At 42.5% G+C, this 25,409-nt stretch overlaps 1 protein-coding gene across 1 annotated transcript in view; it reads left to right on the top strand.

The window, feature by feature from the left end:
• grik4 (glutamate receptor, ionotropic, kainate 4) overlaps window positions 1-25,409 on the top strand; it is a 342,628-nt gene that overhangs the window by 260,317 nt on the left and 56,902 nt on the right. The window contains exons 9-11 of the mRNA XM_066710250.1: window positions 16,344-16,505; window positions 20,735-20,887; window positions 21,321-21,425. Of these exons, the coding sequence (XP_066566347.1) occupies window positions 16,344-16,505; window positions 20,735-20,887; window positions 21,321-21,425 (420 nt within the window). The remainder of the gene's footprint in view (window positions 1-16,343; window positions 16,506-20,734; window positions 20,888-21,320; window positions 21,426-25,409) is intronic.

Raw genomic sequence — 25,409 nt, 5'->3', positions numbered from 1 at the left:
GGGTCATTCTGCAAACAGAAAAAAATCATCCTGACATTACAGACTTGTAAATTAGTTACACTGAAGCCTTGACCCCTTACTTTAGACATGCATCTCTCTCATACCTCTAATACAGAGGAAGCACCTACCCTAAAAGTTTTAGAACACCCCCATTTTTCCAGTTTTTATTTAAATGTAAGCAGTTCAAGTCCAGTGAATAACCTGAAATGCTACAAAGGTAAGCGGTAAACTGACAGAGGTTAAAAATAAAGTTTAGCTTACTGAAAACTGAAAAATTTCAGTTTGCTTTTTTATTTGGCAGTGTTACGTGCAGCTCTTGTGCATAGAAGTTACACTGTATTCCTACAATGTGCACATCGTTTGAAAGCTTATTCTCTTGGCTACCAGCGTGTTTCATTCTCAAACACATCCGATTTACAGTTTCAGTGTCGCCCGCCGTCATTCAGAGCAGCTCAACGTACAGTCAGCTCCAGGGGGCGTCTCATTCAGACGGTCACAGATCACTCAGTTTCAATCTGATTTCACGTTCTATCAAACACAGAGAAGTTCAGATCCAATTATGTAAAATTGTTGTGTATTAGTACACTGTAAACAGAGTTTTCCATCTTGACATTTTGAGCTCTCTACGGGTGTGTGTTGCTTCTGCCAAAATGTGGCTTTCATGGGATACCAAACACTTGGCAAACAACACAACAGTGAAGAGTATACATGGGATTAGTGCCTTTTAAGGTACCAGAGAGGTTTGTCAGCTTAAAGGGTTACATTTTCTTTTTATCTCCAGTTGTTTTTGCTTTAATTTAAGTGCATTGAGACATTAAACTGCATACATTTCAATAAAAACTGGAAAAATTGAGGTGTTCTAAAACTTTTTTTTGACTGGTAGTGTATGTGCGTGAAGTTCTTTCATGCTCGAGTGTAAATAAAACACACCTCCACCCCTGTAAAACGCGGTCCTTGGGAGCCAAAACTCTTAGCGTGTTACAGGTGAAACCGTGCTGTAGTGAACTTGCTTTGACTTCGAGCATTTCCAGAATTAATAGTCAGCATAGCATTTTTGTTAGAGTAAATAAATATGCTTCTACTATGGTTAAATTGTACCTCATTTTCTTATTTTATAAGCTTACTTAAAATATAGTGTATTAACAACACAGGTACCAAACTCTGGTAAATGTAACCATATGGGCTCAGTTTCATCACACATCAGTCATTTGGTCTGTGAGGAATGCTTAGGGAAATACAAAATTCACATAATATATTAGAAAATGCTTTTAAATACACATCCTTACAAATTGTTGTAGCAAAGGATTTGGGTATTTTAGCAAATAGGAACAGGGGCCACTTTGTCACTTTGCCAACTATGTTATACATAGTTATACAGACACAGGGACCTCAAAGGTTCATTGTCAGAAAATAAATACAATCGTCACCAGGGAATCACGGGAAGGGAGATTTCAGGGATGTTAATTAAACACACTTTGCAGGGGTGTGGATCATTATTCTTAATCCATTTCTTGCTCTTTCGTATCACTTCCTAAGGAGGTTTGGGTTATAAGAGGATTCCCAGAAAGTAGGGATCCTTTATTGGCAGTAAGGAATGGCCATCGCACTTATTTTTATTTATTAACTATCTATACTTTTAAAACATACTATTCCACTGGCACAAAATTGTCTGTATTTAATTTCCAAGTCAGTTCTTGTCCTTAAGAAGAAGCACAGAAGTGTCTCATGTTACTGAGACAAGCATTATGCTTCCCTCGAAACGAAGACAAACGGCAACCGGTGCCAATAGTTTTTCACACTTAGATCCGCAGTGGTGTTATTGAGTTGAGAGAAAATCAGCTTTAAACTGCTCTGATTGTTTTAAATTGTCAACTCCGTGTCTCGGGCAAGGTGTGGGATGAAGCAATGATTGTGAGCGACTCCAAACTGCGGCAGTGTGCCACCCTTTGTCGTGGACACATCGATCGGCAATATACTAATAATTGCATTACGCGAGTTTCCCTGGCTAACTCTCAGCCCCGCGTCTCTCTCTTTGTCTCGTTCAATTGAGCCGCGGCATTGAGTCAAATTCTCCCCGTGAAACGAGGTGCCCGAATGCCTCCCAGTGTCTTTTCGAGAGCAACATACAAGACAGGCACATAACATTTATATCACTGTGTGAGCCAATTGCATCCGAACCTGATAACTGCATGAGTGTGTTTGGGCCTGCTCCCTTTAAGGTTTTGTATTATAGGCTGCCCGTGTGGATCTCTTTGTCAAAGCATGCTTTTTTTTCTTAATAGTTTCAAATTTAAAAAGTTTATAAGCATGTGATGTTCCACTGACCCCCATTTAGGCGTAAAGGAATACATTAGAAGATGGACGCTGACCCATCACACACAAGCAAAATCCTCCAGGTGGCGTCCATCGGAGGGGACCAGTGGTGGATAGGTAGGCATAGACGGGTTTTCATCGGTCGGGTAACAAATCAAAAAGAAATCTATAAACTTCACAGCATGGCCCCTCACACTGACACACGGACAGATGAATGTGACTCCATTCAGACAAAAAAATATAAAGTTGTTAAATTGGTCTGGTGGTGAAGTTCAAAATGTCTTCACAAGGACAGGCCAAGGCTGAACAGGGAGACGTCTGGCTGAAGTACTGTACTGCAATAGTATTTTTTCTTCAATACGAAAAGCTGCCATTATCTTTATCAATCAGAAATCAATACAGACATTTGTTTTGGAGAAACATGAGACGTGTTGCACCAGACAGTTGTGTATCAGGCATGTTGCGATGGAATTGATGAATGTGCATATTGTCAACCATGGGAACTCTATAGCTGTGTATGTTAATAATAATTAAAATCAATACATCTGGTGGCAATGTTGTTAATGTATAGTACCTGAGACTGAAATGTAATTACAAAGCATGCAATAATCTGATAATATGTGTAGATTAATTGGCAGGGATCGATAAAGCAAATGTGTCACCCTCCGTGCACAGAAAGCAATTTCCCCAAATCAGTAGCTGCGTCTCCATTTCACTTCAGTCACAAGGAAGAGCTGAGGTTAATTTTTCATGTTCAGCATTGACCCCAATTGTCTTGAAAGAACTTGTCTGCAAAAACAAGAGACGGGCATAAATATTTCAATGCTCTCTGTCTCTGTCTCTCTCTCTCTCTCTGCCTTTCCGTATTCATACCCCTCCTCGCTGCAGTGTTTCAATTTAAAGAGGTAGTTCTTAGTTTTTCGCTGAATTCTAGTCTCTGAACTGGTGGAGTTCAAGCTTCAGATTAGTTTTTTTGGGGTGAAGGGTAAGACTAGAAGGACTAGGATCTAGATAACAGGAGCTTGATCTTGTTGAAATATCTGGTCGTTTGAAATAGTAGTTCCTCGTTAGACTCTCTCACCCAGCAAACTAACACTGGGAGGTTTATATTAGCATTGTTTGATGTTTATGTTAATGCCCATAATAATCAAATTAAAGACTTCAGAGATACATGTATTGTTATAAATATATAGCTCCCTCTACTGGAAAACTCAATTTTAATAGGTTTATAATGCTAAAGATTAACAGTTATTATATTACTATAGTGTGATTTAATATATGTTAATCTGCAAGAAGTCCTACCACACTCTAGTTAGGCTAGTGGGGTATAAACAGGCATGATGCCGGAGTTAACCAAAGTGTCCGAAATAATGCTGGTTTTGCCCTTGGTTTTGTTTTAAAGAAGAAAAACAAGACATCCTCTTCTAGTACAGATTTACTTTCTTTGTTGAAGCATTCTTAATTACCCATTTAGGACTTAATAATATGATGGTGCTATTAAACAAAAGAGAGATTCATATTTAAACGCAGAAAACCTGCTTTGACATGTTTTATCCAAGCTGGTGTTCCCAATCTGAGCCAATCCAATCGTTAGGAAACAGCTGGAAGACCGCCTCCCCGGACTGACTGTGCCACGAATGGCATGTCAATTGATGGCAGATTAAAGCAGCCTTTTGCCATCGACATTATTTAAACATTTAGCTTATTAGAGCAATCTCGGTGCCATGCAACCACGGAGGCTTTTATTTAGATGCTAATCATTTTATTGCATCTTTGAGGAGACCCAACTCTGTGTGCGATTGGAAGTAAACTGCAGGCTTTTTATGGCCTAATTAATGAATAGTTGTTGCTGGCTTGTTGTTGTTCTTCTTCTTTGCATGTGAAAAATGTCTCTGAAGAGGGTAAATGGTTGCTAAGCAAGGATGCCTGATCTCTCAATGTACCTCGCAGCTGGTAACGGTACACACACACAAACAATGGGAAAGCTGGTCACTACATCTGCAGATATTTTGTGGTCCTGTACCAGTCTTGGCCAGTGCACTGAAGTCTAAAGCAGTGACTCATTGCTGCTTATTGAGGAATCCAAAGAGCTGTATCTCCCAAAGCCCTTTGTGTTTAAGACTACCTCTTTAATCCCATTTCCACATCACATACCTTGTGATTACCCGATCACTCGGGTGGTACAAAGCTGTCTGAAAGCACATCAAAGTCCACCCAGTCTTTAGAGCTTGGAAACATCTCTCCAGGACTCTTGACCTCCATTACCCGCTCTGCACATTCAAGCCATTACCTAGGAAAGAGGACATGACAGTGGGGTAAAATGGGTTCAAGTTGTAGGTGGCCATCGGTTCCCCATCGTAGCAAACAAGCTTTACCTGTTTTCTACTTTTATTTTGTGTGTGTGTGTGTGTGTGTATGTGTTTTCATCCAGAATATCAAAAACACTTCTCAGTGCCAGACTACAGCTTGACAAGATGACACCCATCCACTGCTAGATTAAAACAGCTGTAAGGATGTCTGAGATTGTCTAAATGTCATGAAAACTCGAGTGCTGAACTGAGAGAGTGCTTGAAGGACAATTTAGTCACTTTCTGTGTGTGAGTGAGTCACCTGGTGCCCTTGCTGGCTCACCCATTTTGTCTTTTTTGGTAGGGAAACTGAAATAGATACTATAGTTTGCTCCGTGATATTGATACTATATTACTTTGCTGCGTTCTGGGTTCAGCAGCGAGGAACACTTTGAAGACATTGACTGCTTTTTTTAATGAGATCTTGGGTTATCTTAGGAGAAACATCGAAACATAGCTTGCAAGGTACATGAGAATTGAGAAATTTAATAAACGGAGACGCACGATGATGCATTATTCTCCTATTAGCTTCTAATTACACATGGTGCCTTGCATTGTACAATCCTCTCTCTAATCCAGTCACTGGCTTTTTAACAGGCATATTTTGCTAATTATGGAGTTGGGTTATCTCCTGGGTTAGCACCTGCTGATCTTTTCTTCTGTATTTCTATTTTTATCTCCTTTCCCAGCAACCTCTTTCAAACAGCCTGGGACCCAAGGCAGCCATTTTGCTCCTGGACGATTTTGCCCCTGATATAACAATGTAAAAACTTTGTCATTGTCTTCAGGAAAAAAAGAGATAGAGCGCTAAAATGAGAGAGAGAGAGAGAGAGAGAGAGGGAGAGGGAGAGGGAGAGGGAGAGGGAGAGGGAGAGGGAGAGGGAAAGCGCGCCATTGAGGTGCCTTGAAATCTGATAGCTAGGGGTTAGGAAGAAGAATCTCTGGGGATCTCATTATTGGAGGTGCTGACGATAAATCCACTTCGCCCAGATAAATCAGAGGAAAGTTGTGTTGGCAAAAAAAAAAAAAGAGCAGGGGAAAAAGATTGTGTGGGCAGGGGGGCGGGGGGGTAGTAATTAAAAATAAATAAATCGTCAAGCAGCAGTCTGTCATGATAAGCTTCAGCTTGAAGGATAGCAGACTGATGCGGGCTCCAGAAGTGCTGATTTATATACAGGTGGCACTGTGTGTGTCAGAAGCCCCATTTCCCGCCTGTCAGCGTTTCAGATTTAATGGTGACAGTTTTGGACAATCAGCAGTGCTAATCTTGCAGGGAGGACACAAACTCCTGCCTTGCTGGCGGAGGAACTGTTTAGCTGGAGAGACTAGACAACCTTCCTGTCTTGGGGCTGTGCAAGTTCTTTTTCTTCTTCTTCTTCTTCTTCGTTGCCCACCATCGCCTTATATTTGTTTTTGTTTCCTTGCACAAAGCTGTGCCCTGGTTGAACACTGCTCATTAGAGAGAGAAAAGCAATGTGCTGCTTAGTCCATTTTCGTAGTCTTACCGCTGAGGCAAACTGCTAATGGTTGCCTGTTGTTGGATGCGGGTGGGGGGACTTGTTAGTTTTAGTTGGTCTGAAAGCTCAGCAGAAGTAATAAATAAAACTGCAGATTTGGCTGTGCAGGACAGGCAGGCCTCGGGAATGAGAACAATGTTTCACAGGTCTGAAATATGTATTGTTCTGTGGCACGGACAGTGAAAGCATGAATACGAATTAACTAGAATTGTCTGAGGGCTTAACGCTTTGTTGACAGCAGACACATGGCGTTATCCTGAGCTGGCAGGGACCGGAGAGAGAGCAGTGGAAGAGCGGTGTGGGCAGGTTTACAGCGGCTGTCCTGCAGGAGCTGTCTGCAAGGTGACAGTTCTGCTTGCCAGCTCTTTACCCATCATGCTTCTGCTCCCCACAATATCAAGTATGCTTGCTAACCTGTCCCTCCTGGCCTAGTCATATCTGAAGGTAATATCTCAACTGTTATTCAAGTAACCAGTATCAGAACTCGAAGGAAACGCCTGAGATATTCCTGTGGTATTCATACTTTCCTGCCGTTATTGTCAAGTTCATTTTATGTACATTAGCCCTGAAAAACACATTCAATTCTGAACAGCGGTATACCTCAGTGGTTAGTGGGCGTAATCAAGAAACTGTGTGAAGGACATGCGTTTATGATACATTTGATTTGCTTTTAATCGCTTCAAAATGCAGACGGACCAACATGCCGTTTGTGCAGGGAACGTATATATTACTACAATTAGAAATAAGATAATGCGGGTGAGAGGAATGTTATCATGTTGTGGTGAGTTTGTTTTGTTCTTACCGTGACTCAGCTGTGTCAAGAGTCATGTGACAATTTGAAACAGGGGAGGCTGCCATTCAACAGCGCTGTGACACAGAGATCCTCGCTGTTTCCGTCCAGAGCGCCTCGCTGGTGTGTTGCCGTCCGGGATCACACTTTGTTGGTTTTGTAGCGCTGTTCATGTCGCTGTTTCTGTCACACTAGACACCGCATCACCAGTTGGAGTCTCCTGCTTACCGGGCAGGGAGACGATGTGGAGCTGAGCTGTAAGAGGCGGTGGCATTTTCACTGCTGTATTATTCCACTTGAGTAAGCGAGTAACTCAGGCACAGTGTAGATCCACTGTTTGTGTTTTTTCTTTTTTGTTCTTGGTGGAAAGATTAGGGGGGAGATTGGAGTAAATCCCACGCGTACAAATGCAATCGCTGTGAGAGTCTGGACTAATGGCAACTGGCCAAGAGTCATCAGGGCCGTGACAGAGCAGGTCCTGTTTAGGATAGTCCCTCTCATTATCGGTGCGGTCCTTACCCTCCCACAGAAAGCACTGAGGCAATGTTCTCTGAGCATCACAGAAGTCACAGTGACCTCTCCCTCGACTTTGTTGTTTTCCTTAATACACTTTTGTTAAAACAATATTTTTCTCATTGCAGTTACTAGCGCTGCACGACAGACCAGGCAGCAATGGTCTTGTTTGTATTCTTCATATTTATGCATGTTTGTATTTATTAGCATTTTAAAACATCTTACGTCCTTCCATTGTAAATAAACTCATTATATTAAATCATTGTACAAATACATATTAAGAATGTCAATATCTATGAAAACATTGAATTGCATAAACAAAATTGACAGGGGACCCTTTCATCTCAGTTAAACTTCTTTGAGCTTTGACAGTTGTTATATAATTATTGCAAAATAAGGTATTTATGTTACATTGATGTAACAACACATTAAATTGATTTCCACTGTATTCTGCGTACAGTAGGTGTTTCTTTTACCTTACAGAAGAATTTCCTTCAAAAGGTCCCTTGGGGGTTCAAACCTCAGAGAACGCCGTTTAAAACAAGCAATTAGGATGCTTCATTAAGGCATTTAAGAGAAACCTGGGAATAAATCAGGGCCTTGATAAGGCACTGAGGTCACCATCAAACTGCATCGAGAATAAAAAGGCAGAATAACTCCCATTAAAGAAATGTAAATCATTGTGTCCGTGTAGCTGTCAAAGTCAGACCTGACCCTAGAAAGCTGGGATGTCCTCTAGTTTTTAAATCCTTCCTTAGCCTTTAATGACTAAACAGAATCAGTTAATTAGTTAATTGGTCTAAATTACCACTACCTTCAGATATTCATCCATTGAAGATGTATAATTTGCTTCAAAGCCTACAGGATTGCCACACTGGCTCTTCTATACTGGGAGTCAATATCACACTGTGGTGTAAACAAAGTATTTGGTTGCAGCTACTGGTGTCTTTGTTGATTGCTGATAATATTCTCATCTTAATGCTCAGTGCTGAAAGGAAGGCGACACCTATCTCTTGCTTTGACTGTGAAGAGCGGAGAGAGGGTCAGGTGTCGTTGGCTCTGAAGCAGTCCTGCGACAGATCCGAGGTGGCGGTCAGTGGGAGCAGTTGACACAGCAGTGGGGGCGGCCATACTAGACCTCTTTAATGATCTGCTCATTTAAGGCTGCTTTTGTGAATAGTGTGAATGAGTGATAAAGACCTGTGACAGACGGGCATCCCAGGGACACTGGTTGCTTAAGTCCTTTTGGAGAAATCGATCCACGAAATGCATTGCCCTGTAATTACCGACGGGAATCGCTTTAATGCGCACGTGTTGGTGAACCGCACGAGACTGGGATTCTGGTTCCAGGAAGGCGATTGAAATTCTTGAAAGCTTCTTCCAAGCTGACGAATGCAGAGCTGGCAGCCCGTTTTGATTCTTGAGAATGAAATACACAGACTGCCCATGGAACTTTGTTAAATTATTGCACAGCACTATAAATAAAACACAAGTAACTGTCCTGCGAACACATACATATTCTCAGTGAAGGGGAATAGGTTACCTCTTCTGTTAACTTATCCACAGTCAAACTATAAAGTAAATTGTCCATTAACTATATATATGCAGTAAGTCTAATATCTAAACAACACTGCCAAGTTGGTTCTCTCAGTTCTTTTCTTGGTCTCTTTCTCTGCTCTTGCAACTTATTTAAAGCATATACTTTCAAATAATAGATTAATCAGAGCAGGGTTCTCTTTTACCCTTTCCCTGGTCCATTGGGCTTCCTGGTGCAACATCAACAAAAAACATATGCCATAATCATTGCAATTGATTTAAAGCAAGCCTTCTGTAAAAGTTATGTTTTCTCCCCAGGTGTAAACAATGCGTGTGTACGTATGATTGGAATCTGATGCGTGTGTCAGGAAACATCTGTTACAGAGAGGCAACTATTTGAAGCTTTCTTTAAATGCCTGTATGTGCCTTCTTTCTCTCTCTTGACACAGACTGTGGGTGTTCAAGGTCTTGGATATAAAGCAATGTCAGGCACATCTGCGTGATGGTGGGGGGATGTTGAACAGTTTTGCGTTCGTATACAGTGTAGGAAATCCGTGGTGATTTATTCAGTAATATTAATCCGGCAGCTTGTAAACAAATACACAGTCATGACATTGAAGTGGAGAGAAATGGTCCGCTTGTATAAGCATGTCTTCAAACTAATTCGAACACTAATTAAGATCAGAGGAGAAACTTTAAATAAAACCTAATTAGCAAGCGCCGTATGTGCAAATGCGTTGTTGGAAAATACTTACCAGGTGTCCGTGTAACTCTAAAGATGGCTGTGTGTGTGTGTGTGTGTGTGTGTGTGTGTGTGAGGATGGGGTAAGCTTGTACTGGGATTATTCTCTCACCACTTCACTTAATGGGTTTGCCCCGGGAAATGTTTAGGAGAAATGTCTCATTGATATTTGAAGGAACTGATCTGTTCTGCTGGAGAAAGCCCATTGACATTTCCACTGGTGCGGTTTACCGTCTGTGAGAGACAGTTTAAAGAGGTTCCATGGACGATTACAGAAGGGAATAGGAATGAGAAGAAAGCTCTATGAACTGCAATTCTCTCTGTGTTTCTGTGGTAAATGTATCACAAGATCCAGTTCATCAGGCAAACTTCAATGTACTCGCCTCCTATTATCTTTTGGCTGGCTTTTTGTATTTAGTATGAGCTTAGCTGCTGTCACAAAAGCAGACAGGACTTAATTAGCAAGAGCCAGTTATCTGAAAATTATCAGAACATCTGATGATGGGATGTTGAGCTTTGAATGAGTTGTTCGTTTGTAGGGAGACTGACAGGCCACTTTGCAAAGCTTATGCACAAGAGTTTATTTTATTGTTTTTGACTCCTGCTACCATTCTGCCTGCTTTTTGTTATCCACCATGACTTGCAACAGTTTTGATCCGCGTATCTTGCATTTCTTAACAAAATATCGGTAGCTGTAGACTTGAACAACAGGCCTTTGATTGGCACAGCCCAGGATCAGACAGAAGATGTATAACCTCCAGCTGGAACTTGTATAGAACGTCTCTGTGAAGTTTTCTTCAGAAGGTCCGCCAGATCAGAAATGCGCTTTTTTTTGTGAGTGTGTGTCTCGGTGTAAGACTCGCACTCTTCCTCTGTGGGCTGTTTTCAAAGCACTCTGTTCCCCTGCCTTTGCTCTCCGGGCCCTGATGTGAATGGTGAAGACTGGCCCTTTGAGAAACATCTTCCAGGGCAAGAGCTCAACGGCGCCACAGTCTTCCGTTCACAGACCCCAATGAATAAACTCAAAATGTCTCAAATCACTTTCAGTTGGTAACAGCAGCTCCAGTGAGTCTTCCCATCCTTATCTATCTTCCGCTTATCCCCTGCTCTCTCCTTGATCATCTCTCAATTCCCATACATCCCTGCTTCCTCTCTTCTCCTCTGTCCCACCTCCACACTAGTCCACACCTTGCTTTTGCTGGAATAAAATATCCTTCCAAGCTGCTTATTTCTGTTCTTTTTTGTTTAGCTCCCATTCCCCCTCATTTTATTAGCGAGCCGTCCCCTGTCACAGTGCATTACCCGAGCTGCGAGACAGCTGCCCTGCGTACCCGTCCCAGTGTGTGTGTTTGTGTGAGAGGAGGGATTGGGTACACAATAGCTTACTCCGAGTACTATTAGTTTTGCGATTGTTTCACAGCTATTGAAACACCCTCTCTGTGTGAACGAACACAAAGTCATTAATTAAGGAGCGGGACACTGCAGGCGTTGATTTCCTTCTTGGAAACGCGGTGCTCCATTAATGAAAGGGTGGGAGTACGAGGGGCTTGGGAGAGACTGTGCCACACCGGATTATTTATTGATTGAAGAAGTTGCGTGTGTCGCGCCAGCTTGAATAACAACTTGCTTTGCCTGGGCTCCCTCTTGGAGGGGGTGGGGATGTAGCCAGGGGCACCAGAGATGAAGAGAGAGCTGTTCATCCTGAGACTGTTTAGAGAGGCTTGTGCACCCAAACCTTTAGAAAGCGGAAACTGTGGAACCTTGTATGTGCAAATTATGGACGATTTAGGGTCCCACTTCCTAAACATTGAGTTCTCTTCTAAATGGTTGATCTTTCTAATTAAAATCTACACACTTCCCCGGCGGAGACTTACTGTTCCTTGAGAAGCTTGTGTTTTTGTAGATTTGTCTCCATCCCTCTGTGTTTAACTTCTGTTCCCAGCGATAAAGCAACGTAACGAATTTGCCCAACAGATACGAAACCTCCTGTCATTTATTTCTAAAGGTGTCTGTCATGGATCATATACGGTACTTACGGTGATTACCATCTGAAAACCATATTCTTCCTCACAGGGTACAATAGTCATTAACGTAATGTTCCTCTAGGATATTATATAATACCATATGTTTGATGAATTAACTGTAAAATATTATGAATATGAACTAGTTTGATGGCTCTATTGATATTCTGCCTGGCTGGATTTGGTTTGGACGTAGATTCAGTATACTGGTACAAATGTGGTCTTTGCAAACAATGGCAATGGAAAATCAGGTGTAGAAAAAGTTTTGTGCGTAAATCTGGTCGCAAGTCTTGGCTCTCGAATGACAAGGTGGGAGAGCTTGTGAGGTCCGCAAGAATCGGGTTCGTGAAGTATTGTGTTGCAGTGGTGACCCAACACCACTTAACAGGCACTGAGTGATGTTGCTCTAAAATACGCAATTAAGAGTCACACATATTGAAAGTGGTTGTGCTACCTGTGATGTGTTTCAGTGAATCATCCTTTTTGTTGATTTGAGGGGTGGGGCACAGTAGGTGAAAGCTATGATCCTGTCAGAGTATCATATGGTCTTAATTGGAGGGAGTCACGGTGTGCAGTTGCTCCTGCCTTTCAGTGTAGGACTGTAGAAGCCCGGAGAATGCCCCCCACAAACACACATTAGCCTGTCATCCTATTCAGCCTCTGTGTTTATTATTTTCATCAACTTTTTTTTCTCTCTCTGTTTCTTGTTCTTTTGACGGGGGTCTGCATGCCATCGGCGGTCATTCCTGCAATTCCCTCCCCGACCCTCCCTCTCGCGGCCCGCTCTCCCTAGCAACCTCAATATTTCAGAAAGCAGGTGTTTTGTCTTGTTCTTGCAATAGGACTTTACATAAACCTGTTAATGCATTAGCAAACACCTGGGGAGGATTCTCAGCTCGGGAGGAAATGTCAGGTGAAGGCTTCCAGTCCATCAGGTGATATTTCATTAAGGGGATAAGTTGGTAAAACCCTAGGAAGTAAAGAAGACTCTTCAAACTATATGTAGTTGTTTCAGAAATACTGTAATCGACTGTATTCATGACGGTTTAGTCCAGCATAACATATATATTACCTTTATAAAAGACCCTTAAGATCTACTACAGTGGTAAGCATTACTACATACACTGTTCCATATCATATTTTTGTGCAGACAGAGCTATACTAAAAATACATTGCAGACAGTGCTTATGCAGCTGTCACTGTAAATAAATAGTTAAGTAACAGTTAGCTCTTATACATTTGATTGCCTTTGTAGTGGGTCTTTCAGCTGCTTTATTGGTAACAACAACCTCCCTGTAGCTTGCCAGACAATGGCTGATTCAGTATATGACCCGAGGCATGAATGACAATAAGCGTGCTCCAGATATTTTTTTTTTTATTCAGGTACAGTGTGTCTAGACTATGACTTGAGAGGCATAAATTAAGCTGGAAATGACTGTGGAGCAAAACATCCGCGTATCTCTGAGCGGGGAAGGAAGAAAGCTGGCGGTCGGGAGGGATTCGTGGTTCTGGTGACACATGGCTGGAGATCAGCCCTGATAGCTTAGTTAACCAGTACCCTCAGAGGGCTCTGTATCCCCCTAACAAGCTCCCCAGACGCCAGCACACACTGCCAAATCAACTACACTCGGAAAATCAGTGAGCACTATATATATGTTTGTGTGGTGGGGGGAGGTCGGGGGTGCTTCGAAAAATAATAATTCCAACAGCTCTCCCAATTATTTTTTATTTCTAAACAGAGACTTAGATTACATAGTTCTTCATGACCATGATTGTCTTTTTAGTTGTCAGTTTTTTGGAACAAAACAACTTTATTAGCCTTTGGAAAATCAGACCCTTGAGCCCAGCCCAAGGTGAGCTGATATCAGCCTCTCAGCTCGAGGTCCGTCCCTGGTCTGTCGAGGCTGATTGTGATTCAGTCGGCCTCAGCTCACAAATGAAAATAGCTTGACATTAACCTGTTGTGTACGTTTCCCTCATTTCAATATCGCCACCTCGGGTTGTCGCTTTGAGGAGCCCTCTGACTGAGGAGAAACGAGATCAATAACAAATAACACATCTTCTTGCACATGAGAGGAGAATCACGTTAAAAGCACCAAATATCAGTGCATTACTTATCCAGCCTCTTCAAGTGATGCAGAGTGATTGACTTGTTTGGCTGTTAAGGTTTCCCTGAGCCGAAAGTCTGTTTCGCCAGTTAGGTAGATCTGCGCCATGTGGCAAAGTGGACCAAAACTCATAGGTCACTCTTTTGGGCCTTTCAGAGGAGCTAGTTATATTACAGACAACAATTCACCAGATTTCACCACATACAAGTTCTGATGGAAATGGATGGGTGGTTCAAAAAGTCACAACCGTAGACTGGGGAAGATTAGATTAGTTGTGTGTTGTTTTTTTTATTACAGAAGCTTCTGTAGAGAGAACATAAGAAAGTGTACAACCGAGAGGAGGCCATTCGCCCCATCGTGCTCATTTGGTGTCCATTAATAACTAAGTTATCCAAGGATCCTATCCAGTCTGTTTTTAAATGTTCCCAAATTGTCTCTTCAGCCACATCGCTGGGGAGTTTGTTCAGATTGTGACGCCTCTCTGTGTGAAGAAGTGTCTCCTGTTTTCTGTCTTGAATGCCTTGAAGTCCAATTTCCATTTGTGTCCCCGGGTGCGTGTGTCCCTGCTGATCTGGAAAAGCTCCTCTGGTTTGATGTGGTCGATGCCCTTCATGATTTTGAAGACTTGAATCAAGTCCCCATGCTTCTACAGACGCTTTCAAACTCATCTCTGAAACCCCAGTGAAACGTGCATATTTGTATCCTCTAAATAAATCAATAATGTGTTTCAGCAAGAACTATGTATTGCCATTCACAAAAGACCATCCTTAATAGTTGAGTGTATCACATTTCAGTCCTAGTCCTTGAACTTAATTCCAATATGGACTTTTTGAGGAAGAATGAATGGCTCAGGTCAGTTTATTATTTCGCAGCTGTGGCACGGAAGTCCAGTGGTGTGTTTCTGCTGACGTGCATGTTTCTCACATGCAGACATGCCATGCATAATTGATAGGACCCATCCCAAGTTCCCAGGTTAATTGATTATCCAGCTAACTCCCACAGATGACCAACATGGTATCCAGTAGACCTCTTCAAGACGTGCACAGCTGCCTTCCACACTCACTGACGAAGAACAGTTTCCATCAGTGAATGTTAATTATAACAAGCCGAAGTCATTACGTTTTTAACCGTTCGAGAGCCGTAGTGTGCATCAAAACCTTTCCCAAGTAAGTTGAAATCTCTCTACTAATTTAAGAGCAGGCCATTCAACACAGACATCTGCTCTTCATGCAGTTTGTAAAGTGTGTAGTGATTCAGCCTACAGACTGAATTAGTCTACCATGGGAGATTGAGGGAGACTAGGGGGAAGTATTTTGTTAGTTTTGTTGTAGCATTTCCATTGTGATACAGTCCTGAAAACAATGCCACTTAATGAGCACAGAGTGATGTTGTTCTGAAGCCCAGGTTGTGTTATTAAGAGTCATACATATTAAAAGTGTTTGTGGTACCCGTGTGATGCGTTTCAGACAGGATTAGTGTACCTTATGCATGGGAGATGGGGGGAACTGACTGATCTCTTTGCAGCAGCAGAACAAGTATGAGTCGGCAGAAAGATGCTAATGGAATATAATTATCTGGTTGCTGCATGTCTGTCTGCGGGAGGATCTTTCAATTCGATGCCAGTGGGAGTTTGGGATTTAAATGCCACGCTGCAAAGATAGTTGAAGAGAAATTCAGATATCTCGCCCTGGGGCTTCTGCAGATCAGGGCTCTGGCACTTCAGATTCAATTGTTTTCGGGGAGACTAGTTTTAAATATAGTATTACCGCGCTTATTTCATTTTGTCCTGTGAATCATGGCGTTTATTATTGATGAGGGGGAACGTCTCAACCGCAGTGTAAACCGTAAAGCTTGCTTTCACTGACTGATTTCATTGTATTTTTTTATTCTTCTTCTCCGCAGTGGATAAAATAAGAGAAATCAAAATAGGGAAAGTACTTTGTAGGAGTTATTGGGCCGAACTTTTGTTTCTGTTATTGGTCTTGTCTGTAAAGACTGGAGCTATTATTAATATACTGAGTTTTCTAGCCAAGTTGAGATTCATATCCTTTCCAGCAGCTCTTGTAGCGTTTAGATATAGGAAAATCGAAATTAATGTTGATCTCTGCCAAAGCAAATTTTATATATATATTTATATAAAAGTCTCAGTTGGTATATATAGTGCAGTACTCATTTTTTTGTTTTATTTATGTGAAAAAGCACATTACGTACCTAATGGGCCATACAGATAATCTCAGAGTCTACTAGTGAGCTCTGAAACAAATGGTTGTAGGGTTTTGTAGCTGCTGGGTTCAATTTCAGTCCGTTAAAAACAAAAACAGATTTGCTCTTCAGGTCAAAACAGGCGCAGTTTGTGTTTGTGTTGTCGTCTGTTATCGGGGACCTGTTTGTGTCGCACATTACAAATGACCTGGGTCTTCTTTTGCCACTCTGACTCTCTGACTCCCCCCCGCAGGAGTTTTCCATGCTGCAGTTAGATGACGTGGCCGACGAGCGAGTCAACATTTTGGGCTTCTCGGTCTTCAACAGGACACACCCCTTCTTTGAGGACTTCCTGCTCAGTCTGAACCGGTCCTGGCAGGAGAACTGTGACCACGCCCCCTTCACCGGCATCCCGGTAAGACACTCATCTCTCTCTCTCTCTCTCTCTCTCTCTCTCTCTCTCTCACACACCCACACACACGCACATTATTTCCAGGTCTCTGAGCAAAAGACATCCTGTTCTGTCCTGTTTGTCCTCCAACTTTCCTGCTTTCTTAGACCTGTCTAAACAGCATCTTCATGGAGTACCAATTAAGGAGGCACAGACACAAACTGCTAATTATATTGTATCAAACACTCCCTTAATAAGCATAATTAATCCTTTTGGAGCTCAACTTCGTTACAATCCAGGCGCCAAGTCATTGAAAAGGCCCACCTAACTGAGGGGAGACTGAAACCCACCCATTGGTACAGGGTCAATGCATGTTTATCCCATGGCAAATTACGGTTAGGTCTATAAATATTTGGACAGTTGTCATCAATTGTCATCATTTTGGCTCCGTACGCCACCACAATGGATTTGAAAGGACACAATCAAGATGTGCTTTAAGTGTAGATTTTCATCTTTAATTTGAGGGAAGTTACATCCAAATTGGGTGAACGGTGTAGGAATTACACCATTTTTATATGTGGTCCCCCCAATTGTAGGGGCTCAAAAGTAATTGGACAAACTAACATAATCATGAATTAAATTGTGAGTTTCAATTCAATGACTGCCTGAAGTCTGGAACCCATAGACATCAGCAGATGCTGGGTTTCTTCCCTGGTGATGCTCTTCCAGGCCTGCACTGCAGTTGTCTTTAATTCCTGCTTGTTCTTGGGGGCGTTTTTGCCTTCTGTCCTGGTATTGAGGACACAGTGGGTCCCCAATACCAGGACAGGAAACAAGATCTTATGTGGAGAGCAATTGAACAGAAGTACATGTCGAGTTCAAATAATATTATCCTCTGCTTTATCCTAAAGTGCACCAGACAGCTATGCGAAGGCAATAATAATTCCACCCCTTTTCATCATCAACACACATATTTCCATCACCAACACACCCATAAATTGGTACATAAATTCCTTCTCCATAGACCAAGAAGACCAATCTAATGTAGAAAACGCAGAATCACCCCGTAGCCATTATAACTTTATGGCTGAAACCGCTGATGGATTCTTGGCTACAGCGGGATAAGGTCTTTAAATCTGTCCGGTCAACCGCATCAAAGTCGATGACCTGGAAAACCGATGTGTTGACTGACCTATGAACTACTACATTAATCTTGAGAATTTCATCACCAGCTGACACTTTACTGTATGCATTTACGTACTAATCAGCTGTCGAATGCATTAATGGCAATGGCTTCATATGAGATTCTGGTTTGGATGTGCAGTGCTGGGAGAGTCTATACTTCTTTACAGTTGTGTATCTCATAGCCAGGAGATAAAAGATTGTGTGTGTGCATCCTCAACAGATAGAGAGAAACAGAGATTGATTCTTTTTCTTATTCCTCCCTGGGTTCTTTACCTTTAAAGATGAATGCTGGCCTGTTCTCTTTAAGGATTCATGATGCACTTCAGACTAAAGAGCATTAGATTTTTTAAATAACTCCTACAATGAGAGGTTTGACATTCATAATTAAATCGAAAAGAAAAGTTGTGAAAGAACATGAAACCTTTTCCTGTCGCCAAACCTCCTCTAGGGATTATAACCAATTTAACAACCACCAGATCTTATTTTTTTTATATATTTGTGTATTTCTAATTAAGACTAAATTAAAAGGAAATTGAAAATAAATCAGTGTGTACGGCTCGAGAAATGTGACATCACATAGTTAGTGTGTGCCGTGCCTTTTAATAGATATTTTTAATTAATCAGATAATGGATTGAGTTGGATTGATGAGAGAGCATAAATAGAGCTTTTTCTCACAGACTCTCGGTGTGGATCAATGGCTGTAAAAAGAGAACGGTTTCCGTCAGCGGTGCTCCAGGTTGTAGGTGATTCTGCTGTCATGTTATATTTGTCTAAAATGCTCTCACTCAAGTCCAATTGACGGCACCTGTTCGGTGGCAGGCGTTCACCAGATTTAATTTATGGAGCAAAGCTGTTTTGGGTGGCTTTTGCACTGCACACCACCTGTGCGTATTGTTGTACAGAAGCATTGAGACCACACATGCACTGATACCCCACGAATCTCACATGACAGACAAAAATAAGTGCGTTGCTTATTTAGGGATTTCGTTTGCTGTGTGATCTCACAGGCACAGACCAAAATGAGCAAGAATTGCTGCTGGGTTGTAGGCTAACGAGAAGTGTGTCACTCATTTATTTATTAAGTTTCCTGTTTATTGTAGGTGTCGTACGTATGCAGGCCCCTGCCGCCATTGCCCACAACTCTGCTTTCAATCAGTATTATATGTTTTGTGTTGTTGTTGTTATTTTCGGCTGGCAGCAAATGCATTCAGTGAATGGTAGTGAGCCTTCCTTGTCAAAATACATCAACAATGTTGTGTTTTGAGGGGAAGACAAGAACCGACAGGACTGTCAGACTGTCGGCCTCCCTGTGTGTTCGGCACAGCAAAACCGGGAGGCGGTAGGAGCTGGCGTTCGATCTTAGAAAACCAGACAAGGAGGGAAAGAAAAAAGTATTTGTAGTCAAAATTGCAAATCAGCCTTGTAGACTGTCAGCTGTCTCCTTTTCCCCATGCTAAAGCATAGGCAAGCGTCAAACACTAATGCCCGGTTTCCACTGGCAGACGCGTCCAGGTTTTGTGGACGGTATCTGGTGCCAGACGTGGCCATAAGCGTCCGTCACGCCCACTAAGGAAATACTTCTCTTTCAGAAGCAGAGATGTGTGCTGGACTTGTAGACAGACAGGGAAGAAAAACGCATCAGATACACATCAGCTACATTATGTCGGAAGATAAAGTGCCGTGTGGGATCATGAAGAAATTATTTTTAGTTTTACTAGCAGCATGGAGTGAAATCCACATACAGAAACAATTACAGCAGATCTGGGTTTCCCTCTAAAACATGAAGGACTGGTTTAATAAGAGCTGTTGTGATAATCCCCAGCTTCTTATGACTTTTAGGATATAGGACTGAAGCAATGCTGTATAGAACTTTAATAAAACTAATTTGGATCTTCCACTGGAAACAGAGATTGAGTTGATGAAAGCCAAGCTACCTGTTGCTTCAGAAGCATCCAGCTGCGTGTGTTATTAATAAGATTAAATGCTCCAAAGTTCATATACACACTGCCTGCCTGCCAAATCTGTCTCACAGTGCGCACAGTGAGTGTCCTTGTTTGTGCACAGCTCTGTCGTCTGCTGGGAGAAAAGCTCATAGACACACACGCACACACACGCAAACACACACACACACCCCACTGCCAAACACAGCATCCCAGCAGTTTGGACAAATGCATTCTTCAGTCTGAATCCCACTCGCCTTTATTCAACCTCCTGGTATTTTGTGTATGCGTTCAAAAAGGAAAACTTCCATTCGATTAATCAGTTTTACTTGTTTTAATACACAAGGTATATATTCCAAATCTCCCCCAAACAGGGCTATTCCCACCGCGGGCTGGAACACAAAGTTGCTGCCGCACAAAAATTAACGATGAAGGGGGAGTTTACTGTGGTTTTGAAGGGAACCGAGAAGTTCAGGACCTCCCTGCAACATTTGCACTATTAATAGTTAGGGTATCTCACCTTGTTACACCTGTTCTTGACCTCCCCTCCCCCACACACACTGTTGTTCAGAGATCTTGTTGAAATGATGTGCACAACCTGGCTGCACAACATTGGGAGACCCTAGACAGTTGAACCGGTCATAAATTCATAATCTTCTGGACATACAGTGATCACAAGCCACTGCAGTTAGACAAATGTCATCGCTTAATTACGGTTGCTTTAGAGTCCCTCTACGATAACACGTGTTCCCTTACAAATAGGTGTTTTGATGAGTATACATAATATCTACTGAATAGAAATGATTTTTTCATTCCACTTCTTAAATAATGTGACCTTTATGTGATACACGGCATCATAAACTCACATCTTTTACAGCATTACTGCATCGTGCGGCAATTACTAGCCACGCTGCTCACAGTTGTTCACGGCTCATTGAGGGAAGCGGAGCGGAGGAATGTGTGGGAGTAACGAATTGAAAAAGATTTCGTTTACATGCGCGTGTCGGCGTTCATTGAAATGATGGGAAGCCACACTCTGCGCCCTGCCTCCTGCTCTGACGGAGTGGGCTTGGCTGGTACGAGTGTGACACCGTCCCCTCTCTCCCTGTGTCCTCTCCCTCCCGCAGCTGTCCTCGGCGCTGCTGTATGACGCCGTCCACGCCGTGGTGGCTGCCGTCCACGAGCTGAACCGCAGCCAGAACGTGGGGGCCATGCAGCTCTCCTGCAAGTCCTCCAAAATCTGGGAGCACGGCACCAGCCTGATGAACTATCTGAGGATGGTAAGAGCAACGGGCCTCCAGTAGGGTAGAGGGGCCACCCTGCTGCGATGTTGGCGTGGGTGCTGTTGTTTGAAAGGTGGCGGTGATGGTTTATGTTTCCTGCTTCCTTTTCCTGTTCTCCTCCTCCTTCATCTCCTTTTATTACTATGTGGTGTCCATCAGGAGCTCTGTCAGTCTTTGTGTTTTTAAATTTGTATGATACAATGTAAGCGTGCCAGACAGTGACTGATGCTTTTCTCAGGAACCTGCAGCTCAGCTCAGCACGAAACACCACCTAGGTTTTGGAATAAGGACTCTAAGAAAAGCACTCCCAGCCACTATAAATATGCCTTTATTTCTTTTCTCTTCCACCTTCTGAGAAGTCGGGGATCGATCACCGTGGGCGGTGTGCTTTGGGATGCCGTAACTTGGTCTCGCTCTCTCTCCTGGATAGGTAGAATTGGAAGGTCTAACCGGCCACATTGAATTCAACAGCAAAGGCCAAAGGTCGAACTACGCCCTGAGGATCATGCAGAACAGCAGAGAAGGACTAAGGCAGGTAAAGTAACGCATGCGCTGCCACAGTAGACCAGAGGTAAACGAGCTGGGGCATCCAGTTACAGTGGAATGGGACACAGGGGAGCGAGGGGACAGCCAGGGCAAGTGTCTTGCATTGTGGCACGGTGTAGAGTGGAGATGGAAGTCCTTAACCAATATATTAATACTGACAACATGTTGTGTACCTGCGCCATTGCATCTTATCGTACAGTCGGAGCAAAGTTGAGCTAAAGCCAACCTCATAACATGGAGACCAGGTGTGTTATAAGAAAGGCTTCAAAGAAATCCTGTTGTTGTGCCGTCCACAGTTTTGTACTTCTCTTAACAGTGGTCTTAAAGGCTTTCAGTGATTATTGTCAATGCACTACTCTGTCTGTATCAAAACATTTATTTTGACATCATAGAGAAATGGTGTATTTACACAGACGCATAATGTGCCGCCATTAATAGAATTAAAAAATGGAAAAAAGGAACCATCAAATTCAATAAATTAAAGTATATCTATATTAAATAAAAAAACTTCTGGGATTCTTTTTCATTTCTATTTTGAAATGGTTTTACTTTTGCACAAACAATAGTGAGTGTTTGATTTTCCATCTTTAAAGGCTGCCGAAAAAGAAAAAAAGTGTAGTCAGTGAAAGGACAGAGTCTTGAGAATCCAGATATCAATACTCAATCCCCCTGGCTTTAGTCTTGCCCGTTAATACCGCCTGCCTTTAAAGAACGGCTCGAGTTATGCAAGGCAATTTGCCGGAGTCCGTAACAAAAGTTAAAAAAGGAGTATTCATTTATGAGTCCATGTAGTCATTTTCATATTTATACACACATTCAGCCCTGCGGTTAGATTTTCAAGGTCACATATTGAGCAGACTTTCACAGCTTTATAGACACCTATAAACACCTATTGAGCCACGTGTTAACCCTTAGAGACCTCTGTGTGGGATATACATCTCAAACATACAGTACTGTGCAAAAGTTTTAGGCAGGTGTGAGAAAAGCTGTAAAGTAAGAATGCTTTCAAAAATAGACATGTTAATAGATTATATTTATCAGTTAACTAAATGCAAAGTGAGTGAACAGAAGAAAAATCTACGTCAAATCCATATTTGGTGTGACCACCCTTTGCCTTTAAAACAGCATCAATTCTTCTAGGTACACTTGCACAAAGTCAGGGATTTTGTAGACATATAGTCAGGTGTGTGATTAAACAATTACACCAAACAGGTGTTAATGATCATCAATTCAATATGTAGGTTGAAACACAATCATTAACTGAAACAGAAACAGCTGTGTAGGAGGAATAAAACTGGGTGAGGAACAGCCAAACTCAGCTAACAAGGTGAGGCTGCTGAAGACAGTCTACTGTCAAAAGTCATACACCATGGCAAGACTGAGCACAGCAACAAGACACAAGGTAGTTATACTGCATCAGCAAGCTCTCTCCCAGGCAGATATTTCAAGGCAGACAGGGGTTTCCAGATGTGCTGTCCAAGCTCTGAAGCACAATGAAACGGGCAACGTTGAGGACCGTAGACACAGTGGTCGGCCAAGGAAACTTACTGCAGCAGATGAAATCATGCTTACTTCCCTTCGCAATCGGAAGATGTCCAGCAGTGCCATCAGCTCAGAATTGGCAGAAAACAGTGGGACCCTGGTACACCCATATACTGTCCGGAGAAGTCTGGTTAGAAGTGGCCTTAATGGAAGACTTGTGGCCAAAAAGCCATACCTCCAACGTGGCAACAAGGCCAAGCAACTCAACTATGCATGAAAACACAGGAACCGGGGTGCAGAAAAATGGCAGCAGGTGCTCTGGACTGTTGAGTCAAAATTTGAAATATTTGGCTGTAGCAGAAGGCAGTTTGTTCACTGAAGGGCTGGAGAGCGGTACACGAATGAGTGTCTGCAGGCAACAGTGAAGCATGGTGGAGGTTCCTTGCAAGTTTGGGGCTGTATTTCTGCAAATAGAGTTGGGGATTTGGTCAAAATGAATGGTCTCTTCAATGCTGAGAAGTACAGGCAGATACTTATCCATCTGATTGGCCCCAAATTTATTCTGCAGCATGACAACGACCCCAAACATACAGCGACAGTCATTATGAACTATCTTCAGCGTAAAGAAGAACAAGGAGTCCTGGAAGTGATGGTATGGACCCCACAGAGCCCTGATCTCAACATCATCGAGTCTGTCTGGGATTACATGAAGAGAGAGAAGCAACTGAGGCTGCCTAAATCCACAGAAGAACTGTGGTTAGTTCTCCAAGATGTTTGGGCCAACCTACCTGCCGAGTTCTTTCAAAAACTGTGTGCAGGTGTACCTAGAAGAATTGATGCTGTCTTGGGTGGTCACACCAAATATGGATTTGATCTATTAACATGTCTGTTTTTGAAAGCATTCTTACTTTACAGCATTTTTTCACACCTGCCTAAAACTTTTCCACAGTACCGTAAATGGGAAGGTATTACAGCTGTTTGGTTTTTATGGCAGTATTTTGATTTGCACTTTTGCAGAATTCTCTCACTGTGCAGAACTTTAAATAAATAAATAAAAAGGGAAAACTTGACATCCACGAACAGCCGAGTACATCACTCGCTCGCCGGCACAGCGTGGCTGCAATTATCCGCGGAAGCAAACGAGCTGGAAGAGAAATCAAAGCAAAACAAATTAAGTCAGGCCGTTGTTGGAGTCCATTAAGAGCTCATCAGCATGTGCTCAAAGTCCAACGCTGGTTGAGGAACTCCTAGCAGGCAGCGGAAATTACCCTGATTTGAACAACGTGCTCGTGATATTCAACATGCAACAGCCTGGGTGCGCCAGGGGCAATGGACGGAAGACACTGCAAACTTCTATTTATGCTGAGAACTCGGCCAATAAGTACTGACTGGCCTGGCAAAGACCAAACAAAATATGCCAGTAAAACACAGCAGGGGAACGTCAAGCAAAACCAGTGAAGTCAAGTCCACTTTAGGTTTAGATGGCCTGGTAGTATTAATCAAGTTGTAACACCTACAGCCATAAGTTTTTTGCAATGCTTTAACTGGCCTTTTATGCTAGAGTATGCGTGACCTCTAACTGAATATCTCATGCTTTTATTTGTTATACTTTTTGGCTGTTACACTTTGATATAAAGTGGTTTAAGAGTGTTCTGAAAAAGATCCACTTCATCCACAGAGCATGTGCTCAGTCCACTCTCCTGCCCAGGAGTAGCAGTCCTTCAGGGGCTTTGAGAATACTTTAGTCCCCAGGCTTTCGAGTGCTTAGGCCTGCTCCCTTCAAACATGTCTGCTGGCTTTGTGACATCGGCTAAAACCCATTAGAGACAAAATCACCATATTTTAACTTCTCTAACCATGGTTTATGCTTAGTACTAATCCAGGTATCAGAAACATTAAGCCAAACCTTAAAACTTTATCTACTGCACACATCTCTAATTTATTACCCTTGGCTGCCGCGACACGAGAAGATTAAAAGGATTAGAAATTCTGTATTCCTTTCTGTGGGTAGTTTTTATTATATATTTTCTCCTAATGAAAGACAATAGCACAGCAATTAAACTCGGCGGCGTGTTGTTTTTACATACAGGGCTCGGTGCACAGCCCTGGGTATCTTTCTGGTGAAATATTTAGCGGATTAATTAATTGGCACTCTCTTAAAGTGCAATCGCACAAGCATGCATCAAAGCGTCACGTGTAATTAAAGACGTGGGGAAACAGGATCTGGAATATTAGCAGACATGCAACAAGACACAAATAACAGTAGGATGATTTTGCAATTATCGAAATGCCAAGTGTTGCCGGTGTGCATCCACGGTTAAGTGTATTCCCTCTCCTTTTTTTGTGTGGGTGTGCACAAACAAAAAGTTTCACAAACCGGGTTTAGAGGAAGGATGCATTGTTCTGGGGTTTCATTCCACCTGGGCTCATCACTACAAAGCCAAGCCAAGTCAATATCCAGTCGATCTTGGCTTAGTAGGATCGATTTAGC

This window comes from Amia ocellicauda, chromosome 1, assembly GCF_036373705.1.
Source record: "Amia ocellicauda isolate fAmiCal2 chromosome 1, fAmiCal2.hap1, whole genome shotgun sequence".
Lineage (NCBI taxonomy): Eukaryota > Metazoa > Chordata > Actinopteri > Amiiformes > Amiidae > Amia > Amia ocellicauda.
This window is presented reverse-complemented; position numbering and strand designations above follow the sequence as displayed.